Below are 21,293 nucleotides of genomic sequence, written 5' to 3'. Positions count from 1 at the left end.
GCCTCATGTAGGGTGACCCACCATAAATAAATATCTCCATATATCTCGACAATTACGCCACAATATTTATATATATGCCAAGCCGCAAATCAGTTTCACACAATTATAGTCACTAAATAAACGATCATGTTGTACTTAATAAGCTATGACCATTAATCAAGTATAAATAATAGACTGAAAACTGGTTCCAAGAGTCGTCCATAACATCCAGACACTTTTGAGTAAAAGATAGGTTACGTGCCCTTGTTTTGAAATTAGTCTCGCTTAACCAGTCTATCGACCATTCTACGTCTGATTGACATGTCGGGATAATCAAGACTACTTTTTTTACGAAACATAACAGAAAGCTAGAACAAGAAATTGAATTTAGAAATAAGCACGTTAGGTAGTTCAACAATCGTTTTAAGAAGCTTGTAAAAGTAAAATGAAACTACTGCTAGTATCATGTTCCTGCCTAACCCGAGTGATTCAGATATATTATTTGTACTAAACCAAAAGATGCCGCTCTTAACGGTACAGTTAATGATAAAGCGATTTAAAAAATGAAACGAACGTAATTTCTAAATCTGCTGTAATAACCAGGAAGCTTAATTTAACTGCTATCCAAAATCGTCAACAATAAATTTTTTACGGCTGTAATAGTTGATAGATTTGTAGAGAATTGCACGTGCCATGGCTATTTATAGTATCATACTGTCAGAAAGTTGGTCTCGGCACGGCGAATGTGCACGCTTCAGTGGTAGTCTCGAACTATCAGCGGTGGACTGTATTTTTGTGAGTACATTGGCCACCCTACCACTGGAGTGTAGCTCACAATGATATAGTATAACAGTCTGAATTAACGTCGCTTTCTGGAGAAACTGATCATGTATCTTGGGTTGTTTAGTGTATGTGTTATCCTGTGTGTTGTTAAAGGTAAGAACGAATATCATTAAGTTAAGGCGACCTAAGCATCACCTCTTTAGTTTTTATTAAGAAATAAACTTTAATTATATTCCATATAGTTGGATGCTATTTATTCTGTAACACTGATTAGATCCGGACCATTTTAACTCGGGAGAAGTAGATGACGATTTAGTTGTAATTAGTACGTGCGCGCTGTATCCAACTGGCGTGGTTTCGATTCTCCGGTTGTAGGTGACAAGGAGTAGGGTCGCATGTCGAACCTCGTGGGTTTTCTCCAGTTCATCTGGTTTCATCCCACTGCTAAAGATCCCTACGCGCAAGAGAATTATTGAAATAAAATTAAACCATATTATGTTAGTCCCGAAATGACCTAGTTTGTGTCGAGTGGACGTTAAATTTCATCTCTCTCTCTCTCTCTCGCTCTCTCTCTCTGTCTTACAAGCTGATGTTAAACACCAAGAACAACAACAACCGAAGGAGGCCGACACTACTTTCCTTAGACATATTTCCGTAGCTAAGTGTATTTGTTGTACTTTCAGATCTTGCGGCCACCGGCCTTGATATAACACCATCTGAAACTATACAGGCAGGATCTACATCTTTAACTATACGATGTTCCCCAGCTGCTACCTCGGGCTATTCTTCGATTTATACTATACAGATGAAGAGGCGCTTCCGGGGACAATATCCCCAAACAAAATTACTGGGGATGATTGATATATTAGGGCTCTCACCTGGCTCGAAAATATCTCAACCAAAATATGATATTACTGGGAATCATCAACTAATGTCACCAAATCAGTCGTATTTACAAATCATCATCCACGATCCTGATTGTAACGATGCTGGGGAATATCAGTGTATTACAAACGGAGTTAGTGGCTCAACTACAAAACTCTCACAGCAAGACAAAAATGTTACAATTCAAAGTAAGTTAACATAGTCTTATAGAAGCAAGCAGAACACTTTTAAAATGAGTGAACGTCCGTCTAGTCTATTTGCCCGTCTGTTTGCACGTTGCACTTTTGGACACAGTGGTGCTACTTCTAAATGTAGCCTAACTGACTAGAATTTTGAACTTTGGTTTAGTATTTGGGACACAGTAACTTTGCTTCTAACAACTGAGCTAGAATTTTCAACACTGGTGTAGTTGTTCTCTGGGTTCTATAGTGGGCATTTCCTACTGAGGCTAAGCAAAGGTAATGAGGTTCATTGATCAAGGATTTGGGACACAATAACTACTTCTAATTGAGGTACAATGTTCTCACGTGGCGTAGATGTTTCTTAGATTGGCTGGGGTCACTGATTGGCGTTTTAGGCGTATTCGAAGCAGTTGTAAATGTATGTTTCACAACAGTCAGGACACAAAAACTATGCTTCTAATTGAGGTAGAATGTTCATTGCAGATGTTCATTAGATTGGTTGGGGTCGCCGATGTGCGCTTTATACGTCGTTGAAGCAGCTGTCCGTGTTTCTTCCACAGCATTTGAAACCAAATAAGTCTGCTTCTAGCTGGATAACATTTAGATATGGCTTTGTGTTATGTAAATGTCTTGAATATGTGCGATTGTGAACATTCAAAATTACGCACGGTCGTCTAGATAGTTCCTTATGGTGTGCCAGCATGACTTCTTTTGTCGTGCGGTGAATATCCTTCTAGTGTGCTTGTGCCGGGTTTCCATATATGTTAATAAGTCACGTGATATCCTACATTTGCATATGCAAGTTGATGCTGTGCGAAACATGCTATGTAGAATGCGTGAAGGACAAATGGGATGTGGCAGAGAGCAAATGTAAAATGTAATGAGAGAAATGTAAAATGTAGACACGTCAAAAAAAAGCATTTTCCCACAAAACATTTGTCATTTAACACTTAACATTTGACGTTTTACATTTAACTCTTGCCTTAGTGGTATTTTGACTATATCATTACCGTTATTATGACTTTGTACATTGTACTTTTTACATATAATCAATAGAAAAGACATTGTAGCAGAGCATTTAAAATTGGCAGCTATACCCTTCCATATTACACCAGTGCTAATTTAAGTTCGATAATGAGTATTTGCTGCTTAGGTTAAGCAGTGATTTGCGTGGTAACTGGTTCAGTATATGATAGTCAACAGAAGGGATCGAATTCAATTTATTAGTAAAACTAACCCATTTTTTTATTTAAGACACCCCAAAGTTACATAATGACCCTACTCTTGACATATCATTCATAAAAAGTCTCAATATTTTGAATTAGATCGCTCTTGCATTCAGGATGTTATTCTATTGTATATTCAGTTTGAACCACCCACTCAGGCACACAACAGCATTTCTCTTTTTAGAGATTAAACAGCAATCGCATGAATAATATCAGTGAATGGAATAACTCATTTACTATCAAGGGTATATGCAGTGGGTTTATAGTTACTTCAATAAGGACGTTTAATATATTCAAATCCCGAATTTATTTGATCATCAATCTTATCCTGTTTATTATGCATTATTTACATTTGAATACACCCATATTTCAGAGTGGGCGTTTTGTGTCGTTGGTCATGACAAATGGATTTTAAACGCGATGGCAGCTACAGTTTGTAGTCATTGGGGTCATGAGAGGGGGACCCTTATCGATTTTCAGCATTATGCGACCCTGCCTTTCAGAACACCGTGAGCGTGATATAGGCTAAAGTTTTCAATGGGTTGGATTTTTTTTTTCAAATTCGGTTTGAAACAACAGGGATATCGGTCAACAGATGGTTCCATTCCCATCAGTATTTACAAAATTTTAAATTGATATAATGTAATACACTCGCCGCCATTTTGATGTGGACCAACATAATTGATAAACCTATTCTAAATCCGATTGAATTCAAGCCGGGAGGTTATCTAACGCTGACATTTTGATTTTGTTTTCTAAATTAAATTTAAATAATCAATCCGAGGACATATTAGCATGGATTAAGCCGTGAGAAATATGATATTTTAGAAAAGAAATGCCAAGGACGAATCTTTACTTTAATTGATCTTGCACTGGTATATTGGTACCCAGGTCGACTGGAATGCGGGTATAAGGTTTATCAAGAGCACCACACACATCTAAAGTCAGAACTGCGCGTGTCTCTTATTGGAGCGAGTATTGTGGTTTTATCTCAGACTTGTACGTTGCAAAAAGTAGGGTTCTCATCCGAACGCCTAACCCACAACCCGTGCTACTACGTGCAGTCGACCAGAGAAATTTGAGTAAACCTGTGCGTGAAACTTACGCGACACTCGCATGTGTTCGGCACAGTAGAAGATCGCAGATTGGCCGTCGTGACTTTTGGTCTTGCTCATACAAAGTTTTCGCACGATTTCTTGCTTCTGGTTTGCGAGCTACCAAACTCTACGATCAGTGCTTGTCAAAACACGTGCGGCGGGTTCTGGGCTAGGCTTAATTGGGCTGTCACACATTGACGTATAGCATCAGCGTATACCGACGTATGAGAAATTTAGCAAACACGCTGGTGTACGTTGAATACGTTATGGATACATTTTTAACAAGTTACGAGCAGGCTGAAATACGATGGTATAAGTTGTTGTACGCCGAACGCATGCATAAAATGCCGACGTATTGCTTACAGGTTAGACGTAAGTTAGAAGTACGCGACATGTAAGTTATGTACGCGTTCACGCACGTTACATTTAAGTTACTCATAAGTTGACATACGTCAGCTAACCTATAGGCAACGTACTTCTAACGTCCTTAGAACTTACTGAATGTGTTTGAAACGTATGTAGAGACGGGCATGTGCAGAAGTCTACAATCATGGCAGGTCCCGAGAGGACGCATTGAATCCGCAAGAAGGCGATATTGGCTATCGTTGTCAGAATGGTGGTCAGATGAAGATGGGGACGAGGGTGGGCGTGGAGGTGGTAAGGATGAAGATTGCTTAAGTCGGCCCCTTCCTGCGACTTTCCTTGATTTTTTGGAGGCATGCTGATCGATCGACGTCCACTTCATGGCGTCATACAGCTTTACTTACCAAAACGTTTCATTTTTTTCTTGCAGTATTTGGCGTTGAGGGATAACGTTTTACCCTAAAAAAATGCAAAAGAAACCAATGAAGTTTTGGTTCAGTGATAAATATGTCAGACAAAATCATACTCAAAATCGGGGGATTTTCTGAGAGCGATACTATTTACTGGTGGGAGGATAAATGATTTCTTTTTAAATTCCTCAAACACAGAGTGGTTATGAAAGCGAAATGTGCCGAAAAATCGAATTTGACAAACATTAATTTAAAAAATGTATTCTTCATATGGTACTGCCAAATTTGGTAATATTATAGGTCCAGTATAGCACTATATACCTCAGAATGCCTCGTTCGGCATTTCTGTCCAAACGAGGCAAAAACGTTTCAAAATTTTTGCCCCGATTTTGCCACGTTGTAACGAGGTAAAAAAAAAAACCTCGTTTGTCTGGAGTTCCAAAATGTGTTTTTTTTAAATTGCCCTGTTTTTGGAACGAGGTATTTTGTTCAGAACGATGCTGGGTAAAATTGCCTCGTTTACTAAACGAGGTATTTTATCCAAGATAATTATTAGCTGTATTTGCTGTCAATAAATAGAGTTAATTCACATGACGTCACACACATTGGCCGCCGCCATCTCGGTGGAGAACCAGACTACACGTGATCCGATAGTTACAATGTGATTGCAGTTGGAATTATGATTGTTGCGCTTTTGTCATGTGATTTTTATGTTGAATAAAGATTTTGTCTATGTATTTTAAATTTTATATTTAATTTCTATTAAAATCCGAATTCGACCGTGACATAACGCGTTTATAGCGACAAAACGATGTTTTTTTATAGGCTATAACCGGTATAAAATAATTTGTTTATTTAAAATCCGAATTCGATCGTGGCATATAACGCGTTTATAGCGACAGAGCGGTGTTGTGTTTGTTAATATGATATAATATAAAATTCTGTTTCTACGGCGTTAAGTATTTTTAAAAAAATTACCATTATATTTATTTATATAGGCGAACTAGCTGCATCGTGTTTGTGTACCTACATGGATAATGTCTGACGTGGAAAATTATAAGTTAATAGGTTAGTTGCTGACGCGACATTTCGAGACCTATGTAAATTCAGTTTTTATTTTTATTTAATTTTTTTTCAAAACAAACCCATTAATTAAACACACACACACACACACACACACACTTATAGAAAATCGTGTGAGAAGCTCGATACCGTACGTAGGGTGATGATGAATCGAACGTTTGAAAAACTGTTCTGACTCACTGGATATATTTTCTTTCTTTTTTTGTAAATTTTAATTTGAGGTATAATAATTATTCACTGATTCGATATAATCATTTTATTATTTATGTTATTCATCTTTAATCAAGAGGAAATATCGTAAAAATGCAGACTTTCCGCTGCGTCGCCAACTATTTTATCATTGGTTAGAGCCGTCTAAACGCCGGAAAATTTCCAGTAACTATTAGCTAACAGCGTGCAAGCACAAAGGCGAACAATCTTATTTGCATATTGCATACTTTGTAGTATTATTGGCTGGAATTAATTTTAGATCGATAACCTCAATGACCAATATGTAGTACCGTAGGAATATATAGTGTGCAGTTGCTATATAATTTGCCATAAGGCCTATACAAAAAAAAAAAAAAAAAAAATAAGGAACTAATAGAATAATTTCACGTTAACAAAAATATTTCAAGCACATATTTACTTTAGGCATCGTGATTCCAGGACCGAGTATCGAATTCAGCGATAGGCTACTTATTTTTGGTGCCAAAAATAAAATTTTCATTGGACGATATTCGTGGATTCGTTTACTTGGGCTTTATTTGCAGTCTGGAGTTCGGGGTTTTTTTGGGGTTTTTTTGAGGGGGGGGGGACAATTTTGTAAGAAATGACGAGAGCGATTTTATCTACGGAAGAGCGATGAAAAACCCGTCTAAAATGACATTTGAGCGACAGCGATCGATCGCCTCAAACGTGAAGCGCTGTTACGTTGCTCGATTTGATATAGATTGAATACGAAATTACATAATATATCATGTTACCTATCACTGAAAAGCATGTTTATTGCCCCTTTCAAGTATATAAATAATTTTCCAGGACAGTCATATTTACATGCCTTGAAAAGCGATGAAAGTCCAGTGTGGTACGAAACTCGTATTATTTGACGGGAATAGGGTATTTAAATTAAAAATATGGGTCTTAATACAAAATTCCAGATATTATATTACGTATCACTGAAAAGCACGTTCATAGCTCTTTTCAAAGATGTAAATTATTTTCTGGCGTATTTATATTTATTTACTCTGAAAAACAATGTTGGATGGTACTAAAATCTATTACCATGATTACGAAGAGGCGGCGTGTTGTTGTCCACCAACATGGCGGCGGCCTGTATATAGGTCATGTATCGGGTACGCTCTATAGAGCCATACAAATAATTTTCGGACCATCATGTGACCAATTGCAGGTTTACAAATTAGATTATTTATTTGGGACATGATATTGTTCATAGTTATGGCTTACTACACTGGAGTTCTATTGTGTATAATAAACGCTTCCCAAGCGAAACAAAACATAACAATGTCACGTGACAATATTACATATGGCGGATACAAGCGTTCTTTGATTACATGCTGTTTGGTTTGATTTTTAAATAATACGGCGATCTGTATTTATGGGAAAAGGAGAATGAATTTCCCCAAATCGAAAACTAGATGACTGGAATATTAATTGAATGGAAAGTGAATATTTTATAAACAAAACTATTCAGATTTGCAGTTTTCGAGCTTGGGTGGATTTGTGATTTGAATCTCGAACTCATTGTTTTATACATTTTATTATAAAATTGAAATAAATGTTTTACATGAATGAATACAATCTACAATTTAAAACTGTACAATAGCATTGTGATTTGACGCTCTACAAATCACTAAAAGTATAACAATTGCTTGTTGAAAAAGTGTTAATAATATGTTTTTTTCCAATGCTGCAAAACCTACTGGACTGTTGTACTTACCTTATTATTTTTTAAACATATATTCAAAAAGAAGGTGTCTTTTACAAATTTCAATATAACCACAAATGGTTGATTGTTTTAATGCTAAGATAAGTATTAATGCTTTGTATTTGAAAATCAAATTATATAATATAATCGAAAATATTAAGATACATTGTGTATATCTTAAAACAACGCCCTTCTCAGTTACTATTTCGGCGAATATCATTTGATAATTTAGATTATCAGCATTAAACACCGTTTTGCTATGTTATCATTTTTTATGATGGGGTGGGGTATACTTAATTAGGGGAATGGATTGAAGGATTATAGCTACCATCTTATGGAGACATAATGTGTGGTGCATTTACGGTCTTATAAAGCTCTATTCTTACATAAAGAATTCTTGATCCGCACTGAATTGTTTTAGTCGTGATCATTTAAATCATGCTTATGCCAAGATCTGGGTAAGTGTTAATTTAACTAGATATCAGAAAAGTACCACGTTTTCATAAATTTTCTGACGACTAACGTACTGTTTAAATAAATTGTACAATATTTATCCGTTCACTAGTTACAATAAAATCATGCATTATAGCTACATGTATTTTTATTTATTTATCCCTGGTGCTTCAAATTCAATTTAGGGTGCAGGTATAACGTAATTATGTTATCTTCTTACATCCTTGATCTTAGAGCTCATTGTGTTACCTGAGAGGTATGTACAATCTTATGACACCTTAATTACAATAAATCACATAGTTTATACAGCTCGTCTGACTTTAAGATAAATAGATACAGTTGGTTTAACTTGAATAGGATTTCTCGTATCACCTTTCAGTTGAATCACGTTATATATTTTATGACTGATGCTGCATATCGTCTTACATATTTGTCAGGTGGGAACCGGATCTCTCACTATGAGGGAAATTTTGCCCTACTTGTATTCTTAATTCCATCTGTAAAGTTATACGCTAGTGTATATAAGGGACTAACATTTTTCGTCTGAACCGAACAATTAGACGTTGTTCCTTGCCAGGTCCACCCCACCCCCTCTGAAAAACGGGAAACCACAATGGAAAATCAAGAGGAACTTTCATAAAGGTCTTAATTTGTCTCATAACTCGAAGTTATAAAGGGTGTCATGTACAAAGCAGGATATGCTTAATCTTTCAGAATCATCCTGTACAACTTGTTACCAGCCTTATGTTTTCATCTGACCTGTAGATGTAGCCTAGCTTATGTACTTCCTCCTTTCGTTAGTCGTTGGTTAGTTAATTTTTACATCTTCGGCTTCGTCTGAGCTGTTTGATGGATTTTAAACTACTTTGATGAATAGTTTAAAGGTATTATATCTTACATTTATACAAATAAATAAATATATAAATAAATATATAAATAAATCATCATCATCTTTATCATCATCATCACTATTTAACATCAATCATCGTCGCCTGCCAATTACCTTATCTATTCAAAGCTCGGTTAGTTTTAAACACTTGTGAACTTTACTAAAACTCACTTCGTTGTACGAGTTACTTTCGTTGGTATCGCCATATAGGAACGCTTTTGTATTTATGGATTTAAATGGGAGGGTATTTAATGTTGAGATAAGCTGAGACGAATAATTTGGGCAGTGCAGAAAATAATGGTCGCTGTCTTCTTGAGTATGGCCACATCTCCATGTCGGATTATGTGAAATATGCATTACAAATCTATGGAAGTTTAGAGCACTTTTACAATTACGAGGTCTGGAATTAATAATCTGAAATTTACGTTCTCCATAGTAACATTTTCCTAACATCAATAAATACAAAAATATGACTAAGTCGAAAGTCGACAAGACGGTATACAAGCTAAACTGCAAGTCGAAAAAAAGAAATTAGGAAAAAACGTGGGGCGCTATTATCGCAGTGTATTATTTCTTAATTTCCTATTTTCGAGAAGATTTTGGCTTGTATAGCGTGTTGTCGCCTCACATTTTGTCGTGACTGCTACTTTAAGACTTTTCGTGTTTTGGAGGGCGAAGAGTAGAAATTAAGAATCGAGTTATAGGCTTCTATAGTTATGCGTTTGTATATATGACTGTATACTTGACACATGTACGACCCGAATGGCTGAATGGCCGGTAACCAAAGTAAATTGAGTGTTAAACAACATCGTAATTATTTTGGATTTTGCAAAAAAAACAAACAACAAAAAAAAAAACACAATCCGTGATTGACATTACTACTATACGGATTACTAAATATACTTTGTGTTCATTATAATATTTTAATACTGAAGACAGGGCCGGACTATAAATGAACAAGGTGGATCCTTTTGGCTCCAGACAGACGGAATCCACCTAAACGACACGGAACACCAAAATCTAATGGACATGATACGAATATTAATATATGAAACAGCCCAATATTACTATGGGATAGAAAAACCACCACAGTACATAGGAAAGTCATGGAAGATCGACAACTGCCTCAGTCTCTTCCATGACTCAATAAGTATCTTTTAAAACTCTTTTACTACTATTGTATTAAAAACCTAAATACCCCTAACATCATTCAATATTATTACCTTCCAGATTCATCTTACTCTACAGTAAATTACTACTATTATTATTCTTATCTAATTACTCTTACTTTCATTTTTGTTTTACTCTTATTATTTTTAGCCCCCTCCCCCCCACTTTAAATACTTTAAAATATGCCGTTAACCCGTGATGCGAACCGAATGGTGTTTTATAGTAAATTAGACGAATAAAACATATAACGTTGCCATCTCGACCCTGATGCCCATGAACACAAATGACGAGTTTAAGACAAACCAATGGCGGAATGGAATTGATTAATGGAATATAAATTTTATTATATATTGACACTAAGTTTTCTGGTTAGACTTTAGCCTAAAAAACATGCGTGCTGATGACAATTTTGGCAGTCATATCTGAATGACTCAAAAACTGGTCATATTTCTTCTTTAACTTTTGGTATACTTAAATTCGGGCATTATTTATGGTAGAAAGATATAATAAAATGAGCTAAAGCTTTAAAACATATTTTTAAATATGTTGATGCACCCTAAATTGAATTTGAAGCACCACTGATAAATAAATAAAAATAGCTATAATGCATGATTTTATTGTAACTAGTGAACTGATAAATATTGTAAGGGCGTTGTTTTAAGATATAAATAATGTATCTTAATATTTTTCGCTTATATAATTTGATTTTCAAATACAAAGCATTAATACTTATCTAAGCATTAAAACAATCAACCATTTGTGGTTATATTGAAATTTGTAAAAGACGCATTCTTTTTGAATATACACTGAAAAAACCCTCGTGTTGGATCTCAACACAAGAACTTGTGTTAAAAATATTTAACACATGTTTGTGTTGTATTGCATTGCATTTGTGTTCTTTTCAATGTCTTAACACAAACTTGTGTACATTTATAAAATCTTATGTGGTTTTTCTTCCCATATAATTAATTACGTCGACATTAAAGATAACATTTATTATGTTCCTTTATCACATGATGTTTTATATTTATTGAGAAAATCTGAATGGGATTGGGGAACTGGATTAGGGATCTGGCCTAGCCTATATGTAAAACCACTCTTCCTGAATTTGAATGTCGAGTAATTCACTTGATTTATTTTTTAATATTTCTAATTATCTAAAAGGATATATTAATTATTATAAACATTAAGTAGAAATCGCAATGTATGTATCGTGCGATGCATTTAATATCTCTTTTAAAACAACGTATTTTATAACAGTATACTGATATAAGAGATCAAAGTTTTAGTCAATTATTATCTAAATATAAACTATTTATTTAATTAGATATAATAAAAGATTATTCTGATTCTACTCTTTGTTTATTTTCACATCTTGTCTCAGACAATATACAGAGACGGGTTATTACAATGTCTGCATTTGGAAGTGTCTGATTGATATCGCCCCAATAAACTTGACACATCAAAGACAATAACAATTGTGTTATATCTACGTTTTAAAAAAATGTTTGAATGGGCGTGGAAATAGTCGAGTTAATCTTTTTTTTAAATTTAATTGGTTCATTAATTGAAATTTTATTCTTACCTGTAAATGACCAATTAAAATGAATTACTCTTAAAACAAAGAAAGAAATATTTATTGAAGTAATTTTGCGGTATTAAACCCTGTGGTACTGCAAATGTTAACTGTATTATTAAGCATTAGTATCGAAAAAAGTGATATTGTTGTGAAAAAAGTTTGTTCAGAAAATAAGAATATCAGGTTTGTGATTTTGGTATTTTTTAATACAATGTATTTATAACGCAAATTTTTCGTTTCGGTTAAAACAAAATATACGTCCATTTTAATTGGCCGAAGGATGTGTGACTAATAGAAATATGACGGGCGGACAAACTGACCAAAGAGTATATTTCGAGGTATTTGAGGTAAGCTAATTTAATATTATATCATAACTGCATGTGCATAATTGTGTTCTGTTTGATTAAATATTCAACAAATCATTCTTAGGATACAACCTCGACACCAGTCCGCCCTGAATTGCAATGTTTGTTTTGTGTTCTGGGCGCCATTTTGAATATAATACAATCCAGCGATAGTGTAGTCTAATTCCTTTAAAAGGGAATCCGAATTTGTTAATTTTCTGCAATATCACTTTGGTGGAAGCGGACGTTAAATAAAGCTATTTCACGTACAAAGACCTACAATAAAATCCAGGTGAATTGGGAAAAATATTCATGTATTTTCTTGATGAAGAGTAGCTATTTCAATTTGTAAATGCCCAGTCATCTTAGACAAATAATAATTCCAACTTCAAATCAGTTGTATTTATTCAAATCATACCATGAAGAATTGTATTTTTCCACTTGCATAATAATAAAAACTTGACTTTTATTATTTTATTTCTTCAGGCCAAGAGCATGGAAAATTGGTAATTGCCTTGTATCACTGCTAACTATAAATCACAGGGAGCCTTGGGCAGAAATGATAATATGGTTCTCAGATATGTTACTGTGTACAGACTGAACAGAAAATATTTATACACTTGCTATTACAGTACTTGCCAAATTAATAGCAATTTTTTCTAAAAACGTTGCAGAAGTAACTCACTAAAATTGAAGTATGAATAAAATCATACACCGTGAATATATTGAACTGAATATTCTTACACATAACCATAGGCGTACGGGGAAATTTTTGACTGGCGGGCGGTGGTGGTTGGTGCCCCAAAAATGTAGTTAGGTTCTTAGTATGTTACATAATAATAATAAATTCGCTGTTAAATTGGACACATTCAAGAACACAATATTTTTTTATACAACTGTACAAAGTACAATTGTGTGCCCAAATTTTCCCAGCATTTGGTTCCCAAAATGGGGGGGGGGGGGGCGCCGCCCCCAGCCCCCCCCCAGCTCGTACGCCTATGCACATAACCATATTGACATCTACTTCACATTGCATGGTTGGTCGACGCAACGCCGTGTATAGATAAAGTTGCGACAACTGTGAAGCCAGGAATTTCATATGACGTCATGCAAACTTATTACCTATTTATATGACCTATTATATTGTTGGATGTCATAGATTTCAGTGAATAAGTGTATATAGGACATAAAACATACATTTTTTAAACGAAAAGTATAGCTGAACATACTATTATTAGTATTATACAACAAGAAGCGTACATTATTGTTATATAGCCTTATTCTATAAGAAAAATCAAAATAAAAGATACACTAGATAAAAGTACTATTAAACCAGGGGCGGATCTAGGAATTTTGAAAAGGGGGGGGGGGGCTGCAAAATGAAGGCATTGACCGCGGAGACGGGGCTTGCCGCTGAGGGGGGGGGGGTCCCCAAGAAAATTATCCGTCATTTCCTTGCATCTGTAGCCATTCCAAGAGTTATTTCCCAGACTGGTGTGTTTGAGTCGATGGTTCGAGTCATTTGGGATCCCTACAACGGGTTGGGAACGGACATATTTGAGTCTGAGAAAAGGCACTTTCAGCCGTAAAAAAGGGCACTGTTGAAAATTAGGGGGGGGGGGGCGCCCCTCGCGCCCCCCATTGAATCCGCCTCTGATTAAACATATTTAACTTGCATTCGCTTTTAAAGGAGCTAAATCGCTAATATTTGGGAACTAGAAATTGTCACAAATGGGTCGCACTAACCTTGATGTTGACAAATACGTAAGACGATATGAACGATATCAACTAAAAAGATATGTAATGTGATTCAGCTGCAAGGTGATATATGCATATAGGCAGCATAGATAATTAAAACTTCTATTCAAGTTAAACCAACTATTTATGTCTTACGTCGAGCTGAATACATTTTATGATTTATTGTCATTAAAACATCTATTGGTGGTTAACAGTGTGTAACTAAAAACTAAAATTGGATCTTATTATCACGAAGTCTATCGCATCCAGATATTTAAAGCGCGTTTACAATATATTCATTTTTTTGTATCGTAAAATTCATCTTCATTTGACGAACTACATCTAAACTACAGTCAGTGTAAACACGGTTTGGAGACTGTATCTGAACTACAGGGTACATCGAACTACAGTGTACATCATGCTTAAGAGACACTATCTAATATCCAACAGGAAAAATGACGATTAATTTAATATCCGCCAATTGGTGTTGCTGCTATTTTGTATTTTCAAAATTTATCTTCAAATTCAGAGACATCGAAAACCATATAAAGGACATTGCAAAAGTCATATCTTACGTATCTTAAGAGAAGCCCTTTTAGTCTAACAAATTTATGTATTACCAAATTCGGTAGCCCTTTTAAAAGAAATGCCCGGCACCACATGGCAAATACATTTCTTTAATTGATGTTTGTCAAATTCGATTTCCGCACATTTCGCGTACATAACCACGATATAATGGTCGAACATTACGTACATCAGATAAACTATTTTTAAAGCCCAAAACTGTTCAACTAGTCTCTTTTAGTTATCAAGCACCTGTTTTATGGGATAATCTACCATTTAGTTTAAGATGTTGTACATCTCTATATTCTTTTAAAAAACAACTTAAATCACATTTATTTAATGAGGCTTTTAACTGACTCTGTATACAATTGTTAACATGTCCATAATCTTGTTGTTTATTTATGATTACATTGTCACTTTGTAAAGTGCCCCTGAACATGTTTTATGAAAGGGCGCGCTATAAATATGCTGTAATAATAATAATAATAATAATAATATTACCAAATTTGGCGGCCATTATGAAAGAAACGCCCGACACCATATAACAAATACTTCTTTTTTTTAATTTGACGTTTGTCAAATTCGATTTTTCGGCACATTTCGCTTGCATAACCACTCTGTGTTTGAGGAATTTAAAAAGAAATCATTTATAATCCAACGAGTAAATAGTAAAACACACTGATTACGAGATATCGCTCTCAGAAAATTCCCCGATTTTGGGTATGATTTTGTTTGATATATTTATCACTGAACCAAACTGCATTGGTTTCTTTTGCATTTTTTTTTAGGGTAAAACGTTATATTATCCCTCAACGCCCAATACTGCAAGAAAAAAACAAATTTTGGTATGTAAACCTGTATGAAGCCATGACGTCATAGCTTTTATGGCGTCATAATTGGGACCCAAAATGGCGCCTGGAAATGAGTTGTCGTAACTTTCCCACAGTCTACTCACTCATGTGCTCATCGTTGTATACCAACTATCGTTGAAAAAATCAATTTACGTCGATTTTTGAACATTTTAAAAGCCGTAGTTCGATTCGGCGCCCAAGAAAAGATATAAATATACACCAAAAACATGGCAATCAATCAAGTTGAAGCGTTTTGGCGTAAAACATCTGTTTAGGCGAGATGACGTGTTTTTGGTGTACATGAGTAAGCAATAATGCTACCTGACTAAAATACCCCCCACCCCTCTTGCATTCGCATGTAGTCATACATATGAGTCTCAAAGTAATATAATATATTGTGAAATTATGCTCTTTTGAACTCCCCCGCCGCCGCCCCCTGCTCAATGAGTTATTTTACTTTTATTCTGCCATCTAAATAACTCTATACCCATGACTGGTGTACCAAGTTAAATCCACATCAAAACCCCATTTGTCGATAAGTGTATTTATAATAATCACTTGAACATCCTTGGAGAATTATATCTATTTAGTGAATATTAATACCAAAGAAAGAAAACAACTCTAAATTCTGAATATAAAGTCATCAAATTCTTTTACAGATCTTATTGTGGAAACCCAAAAGTTATATGTCACCATTGCCTTTTTAATCACATATTTGTTTTTAATGTCAAATACCAAACCATCTCTAATATTGTTTCATTATATAGAATGCAGTGTAATCCTAAACACTAAAGATTTGGCCTGAAAATTTGAAATAATATAGAGAGGGATCATCAGTAATTAATAGTAACATTCGATAATTATAAAAATGTATTATTGTAGGATGAAATCAACCTTTATTTTTAAACATTTAGTGAACATTTCGAATGTTAATGCCTCTTTTATATAAAATGGTTTTATTAATTAATCAATTTTTGTTTTACAAATTTTTAATTTTTTCCATTTTGTTTGATTTTTATGCTATATTTATTTTATCTATCTATAATTATTTGCCTGTGCTTTATCTATTAGTTCCCATTTATATACTGTAGAAAATTTTGAATTCCTAATCTGTTAAAGGGACTATTTTTTCTTAAAAGTATTTCAATTTAGTGCATTATTAATGTCTTTAGTGCTTGGTTTGGTTGATATTAAATTTAGATATATTTAAAATGTATGTTTTGGGACCATGGGGTAGGGATATTGTGAACATATATATTATATTCTCAGTTCTTTTTAAGGTTAATTGTAAAAAAAAATTAAATAGCTTTTTTTGAGGGGTGGGGGGATATTGTTATTATTGAACACAATTTTATTAGTATTGAAATTAACATTTTTGATTAATATTCCAAATGTCTCGGTGCTTTATTTTTCAATTTAAATAGCTACTTTTTATTTAATAATTGGGAATGGGGGGGGGGTATTTTTTCATTGTATAACACAATTTTATTAGTATTGGAATTAACTTTGTTTATTAACCTTCGAGATGTCTGTATTGGTATTAATTAGGCATTAATTTATTTTTTCATATAATTTATTGAATAAATAATAATTTAACAAACAAAATTATTATGTCATTTATCAATAATTACAGTTTAAACAGAACGAATGGAAGGGGTTGCATTCGAAAGGTTGTTATACTGGATATAAATTGGTAAAATACAACACAAGTTTTTGTTATACACAAGTTTGTACGAAACAACACAAGTTTCAGAAATTTCAACAAACAAGTTTCAGAAATTTCAACACAAATAATGTGTAGATTTTCACACAAGTTTTGTGTTGTTTCAACATTTAACACAAGTTTTGTGTTGTTTCAACATTTAACACAAGTTTTGTGTTGTTTCAACATTTAACACAAGATTGTGTTGTTAAATAGAGACACCTAACTTGTGTTGAAAATAACACAAGTTTGTGTTGTTTCAACACAAGTTTTTTTTCAGTGTATGTTTAAAAACTAATAAGTTAAGTAAAACAGTCCAGTAGGTTTTGCTGCATTGAAAAATCATTTTAGTAACACTTTTTCAACAAGCAATTGTTATACTTTTAGTGATTTGTAGAGCGTCGAATCATAATGTTATTGTACTGTTTTAAATTGTAGATTTTATTCATTCATGAAAAACATTTATTACAATTTTATAATAAAATGTATAAAACACTGAGTTCTAGATTCAAATCACAAATCCACCTAAGCTAGAAAACTGCAAATCCGAATATTTTTGTTTATAAAATATTCACTTTCCATTCAATAAATAATCCAGTCATCTAGTTTTCGATTTGGGGAAATTCATTCTCCTTTTCCCATAAATACAGATCGCCGTATTATTTAAAAATCAAACCAAACAGCATGTAATCAAAGAACGCTTGTATCCGCCATATGTAATATTGTCACGTGACATTGTTATGTTTTGTTTCGCTTGGGAAGCGTTTATTATATTATAGAACTCCAGTGTAGTAAGCCATAACTATGAACAATATCATGTCCCAAATAAATAATCTAATTTGTAAATCTGCAATTGGTCACATGATGGTCCGAACATTATTTGTATGGCTATATTTGTTGACAGCAAAAACAGCTAATAATTATCTTGGATAAAATACCTCGTTTAGTTTACCCAGCCTCGTTCTGAACAAAATACCTCGTTCCAGAAACAGGGCAATTTTAAAAATCACTTTTTGGATCTCCAGACAAACGTGGTATTTTTTTTTACCTCGTTACAACGTGGCAAAATCGGGGCAAAAACTTTGACACGTTTTTGCCTCGTTTGGACAGAAATGCCGAACGAGGCATTCTGAGGTTTATAGTGTAGTCTAGTTTCTGTAGTATTCATGTAGTTGTCTTATATTCTGTTCCTATGTAAATAAATCCTATATTTACGAAACTGATCTCTGTTATCACTAAGTGTAACATTTCTTTCAAAATGCCTGTCAAATTTAAAATTGCATTTTTCGACAAGACCAGCGATAATCTCATAAGATGTGACTTTTACTGTATTTTAAATGGTTTTCGGCGAGTGCCGAAGTCGTGAAACGCGCCGTCGTGGGGTTTGTTCGGGCCTGTCTCCCCCAAAAAATTTATTACAAGCTGGAAAACGCGTTTTCTTGCCAGGCCGTAAATACGGCAACCTGAAAGTGGTCCATTTTAATGATGACATCCGAATTTTAATCAACAAATCAATCAATCAGGCTGTGGTCGTTGCATTCAGATGACACCAGAAGTGTCACTGATGAAACAAATATGCCCGAAACACATGTCGCGGTTAGTTCGACCCATTTGTGACAATTTCTAGGTCCCAAATATTAGCGATTTAGCTCCTTTAAAAGCGAATGCATGTTAAATATGCTTAATAGTGCGTTTATCTGGTGTATCTTTTATTTTGATTTTTCTTATAGAATAAGGCTATATGCGCTTTTTGTTGTATAATACTAATAATAATATGTTCAGTTACACTTCTCGTTTAAAAAATGTATGTTTTATCTCCTATAGACACGTATTCGCGGAAATCTATGACATATTTATCCACATCCCTGTTTGTCTGGGCAGCCAACAATATAATAGGCATATAAATAGATAGTGAGTTAGTAGAGTTACTTGGGACCCACGATGGCGTCTTTGTACACTAAGACTTGACTTCATATTTGCATGACGTCATATGAAATTCCTGGCTTTACAGTCGTCGGAACTTTATATAATATACGGCTTTGCTCCGCTTTTATCTGGTGTCACATGGTCGTCGAAGTACGCTTCAACACCTATGCATAAGTTAGGCATAAGTTAGACTAACGTTGTGCATGAGTCAATTAAGTACGCTAAAAATTCGCTGGGCACACGCTTTCATGCTTGTATAAGTTCTGTTTACGTTGGGGATAAGTTATGAATAAGTTACTCATACGTTAAACATAGGTTATATATTCGTTCAGCGCGTTAGATGTACGTTATATATGCGTCCAAAGGGAGCGTCCTCTTCATTTTAAATTCAGCTTCAGTGTATGCCAGCGTGTTGGATAATTATTTCATACGCCGGAATAAGTTTCTAAAACGTTATAGCGTGACAGGCCCATAACATGACTCTCGGGTTTTCTCCGACTTACCAAATATAAGTCTATATAAGTCTCTCGAAAAGACCTAGTTGTGTTGACGGGGCGTTACATTTTCTATTAATATATTCCATTTCTCAGGTAACCCAGGTACCATAGAGCTGACCAGAGTTCCAGATAAATCAATTTATGACGTTGGTGATACGTTATCAGTAACGTGTAGTGGCGAAGTTGGAAATCCCCCGCAGTCCTGGACATGGGAATCAAAACTAGCCCAGTCTTCCGTTTTTAAAGCAATAATAGAAAATCTAACAGAAGGTCAGGTAGTTCCATCCTCAACTAGTGGGTGTGATTATAATTCTACGAGTGTGTTGACTTACTCTGTTACTGACATTAATAATGGTACTGAAATAAGATGTCGTGTTGGTACGTCACAGCTGTACGCTCTTAGTACAATCATCTATGTAAAAGGTAAGTAGTCTTAGACTTGCATACCGTTGGACTTCGATGACAAACTATTTCTCCTACATCGACCCCTCACTCTCAAAATTAATAATAAATGTCATGCTCGCATCCTGCTGTAGTGGAGGTCACGTTAATACCGGAAGTTGAGGATGTCACATAACCGGTCACTTTTCCAACGAATCTACATGGTACGCTACCTAGTTCTTTGTCACGACTACATTGCTAAAGGATCTGTAATTCAAGTGATGTATCTTGGTGGTACACTTATTTCCTTTCAAGACGCCTACACGTGATGCTTATTTGATGATTTTGTGTTGAAAATGGCTGATAACCCTGGTTTAAATATACAACTTGGCGGAGACACATCCTGGCTTTGGTTCATGATCAATGAAGTGTAAAAGCGATTAGAATGAAATGGGATTTAATGTCCTACTTTTCTGTGCCGACTGGGTTAACGAAGGCAGACATACTCCACGCGATGTGCTTGGGTGCTATGACGGAAATTTTGTCCGGACAGCGACGCTACGACCTACTCTTGTTTTGAATTCCAACTGTCAAGGGTTATTTTTTAAGTGCACGGCAATATTTACACTGGACTTCGGTATTTCGTCCCTTTGTTCATATATATAGTGTATAGTTTGTTGAAAATGATCAATTGGCGTGAAGAGAGGCGTTGTGTTGAAATAAAACCACGTATATAATTAGATCGGCTTAACAATGTTAATTATTGCGTTGTTCTTATTTTCCAGCTGAAACCACTGAAGATGTTCAGAAAAGATGGCTACTTGCAGACATTGAGCGGATCAAGTTAGAACAACAAAAACTGAAATTGCAAATATCGTGTTTAACACAAAATACAACAAACTGTAACTGTGGTGGTAATTAGTTGTACACGACCAAACTGTAACTGTGGTTGTAATTATAAAATTAGTAACATATATATTCATGTCAAAATAATATACACGACCATACTGTAACTGTGGTTTCAATTATTTACACATATTCCTACAGCTGGGGCAATTACTACCTAAATATCTACCTGGTTCCTCAAGAAAAAAAGAAAAAGGGAGTGGGGGGGTTATTGCCGAATGGTTAGCACGTGCGCGCTGTATCACATGGTCTGTCATTGCGTTGGGGATCACGTGGCTAAGTGGGTAAGACGCTAGCTCGCTAGCCTGGAGGTCGGGTGTTCGATCCTTGCATTGGCCGAGAAAGTTCATCCAGATTTT

The 21,293-nt window shown here is 34.8% G+C and overlaps 1 protein-coding gene across 1 annotated transcript; it reads left to right on the top strand.

Annotated features, from left to right (window-relative positions):
- The first annotated feature begins 602 nt into the window (after positions 1-602).
- On the top strand, positions 603-21,041 carry LOC126830101 (uncharacterized). The gene is made up of 4 exons (XM_050560376.2): positions 603-915; positions 1,446-1,835; positions 19,741-20,070; positions 20,814-21,041. Exons 1-4 carry the CDS (start codon positions 867-869, stop codon positions 20,948-20,950), a joined length of 906 nt encoding a protein of 301 aa, XP_050416333.1. The 5' UTR covers positions 603-866; the 3' UTR covers positions 20,951-21,041.
- The last annotated feature ends 252 nt before the right edge of the window (positions 21,042-21,293 follow it).

This window comes from Patella vulgata, chromosome 8 (assembly GCF_932274485.2).
Source record: "Patella vulgata chromosome 8, xgPatVulg1.2, whole genome shotgun sequence".
NCBI lineage: Eukaryota > Metazoa > Mollusca > Gastropoda > Patellidae > Patella > Patella vulgata.
The sequence above is the reverse complement of the archived record's forward strand: the minus strand, read 5'-3'. Positions and strand labels throughout refer to the sequence as shown.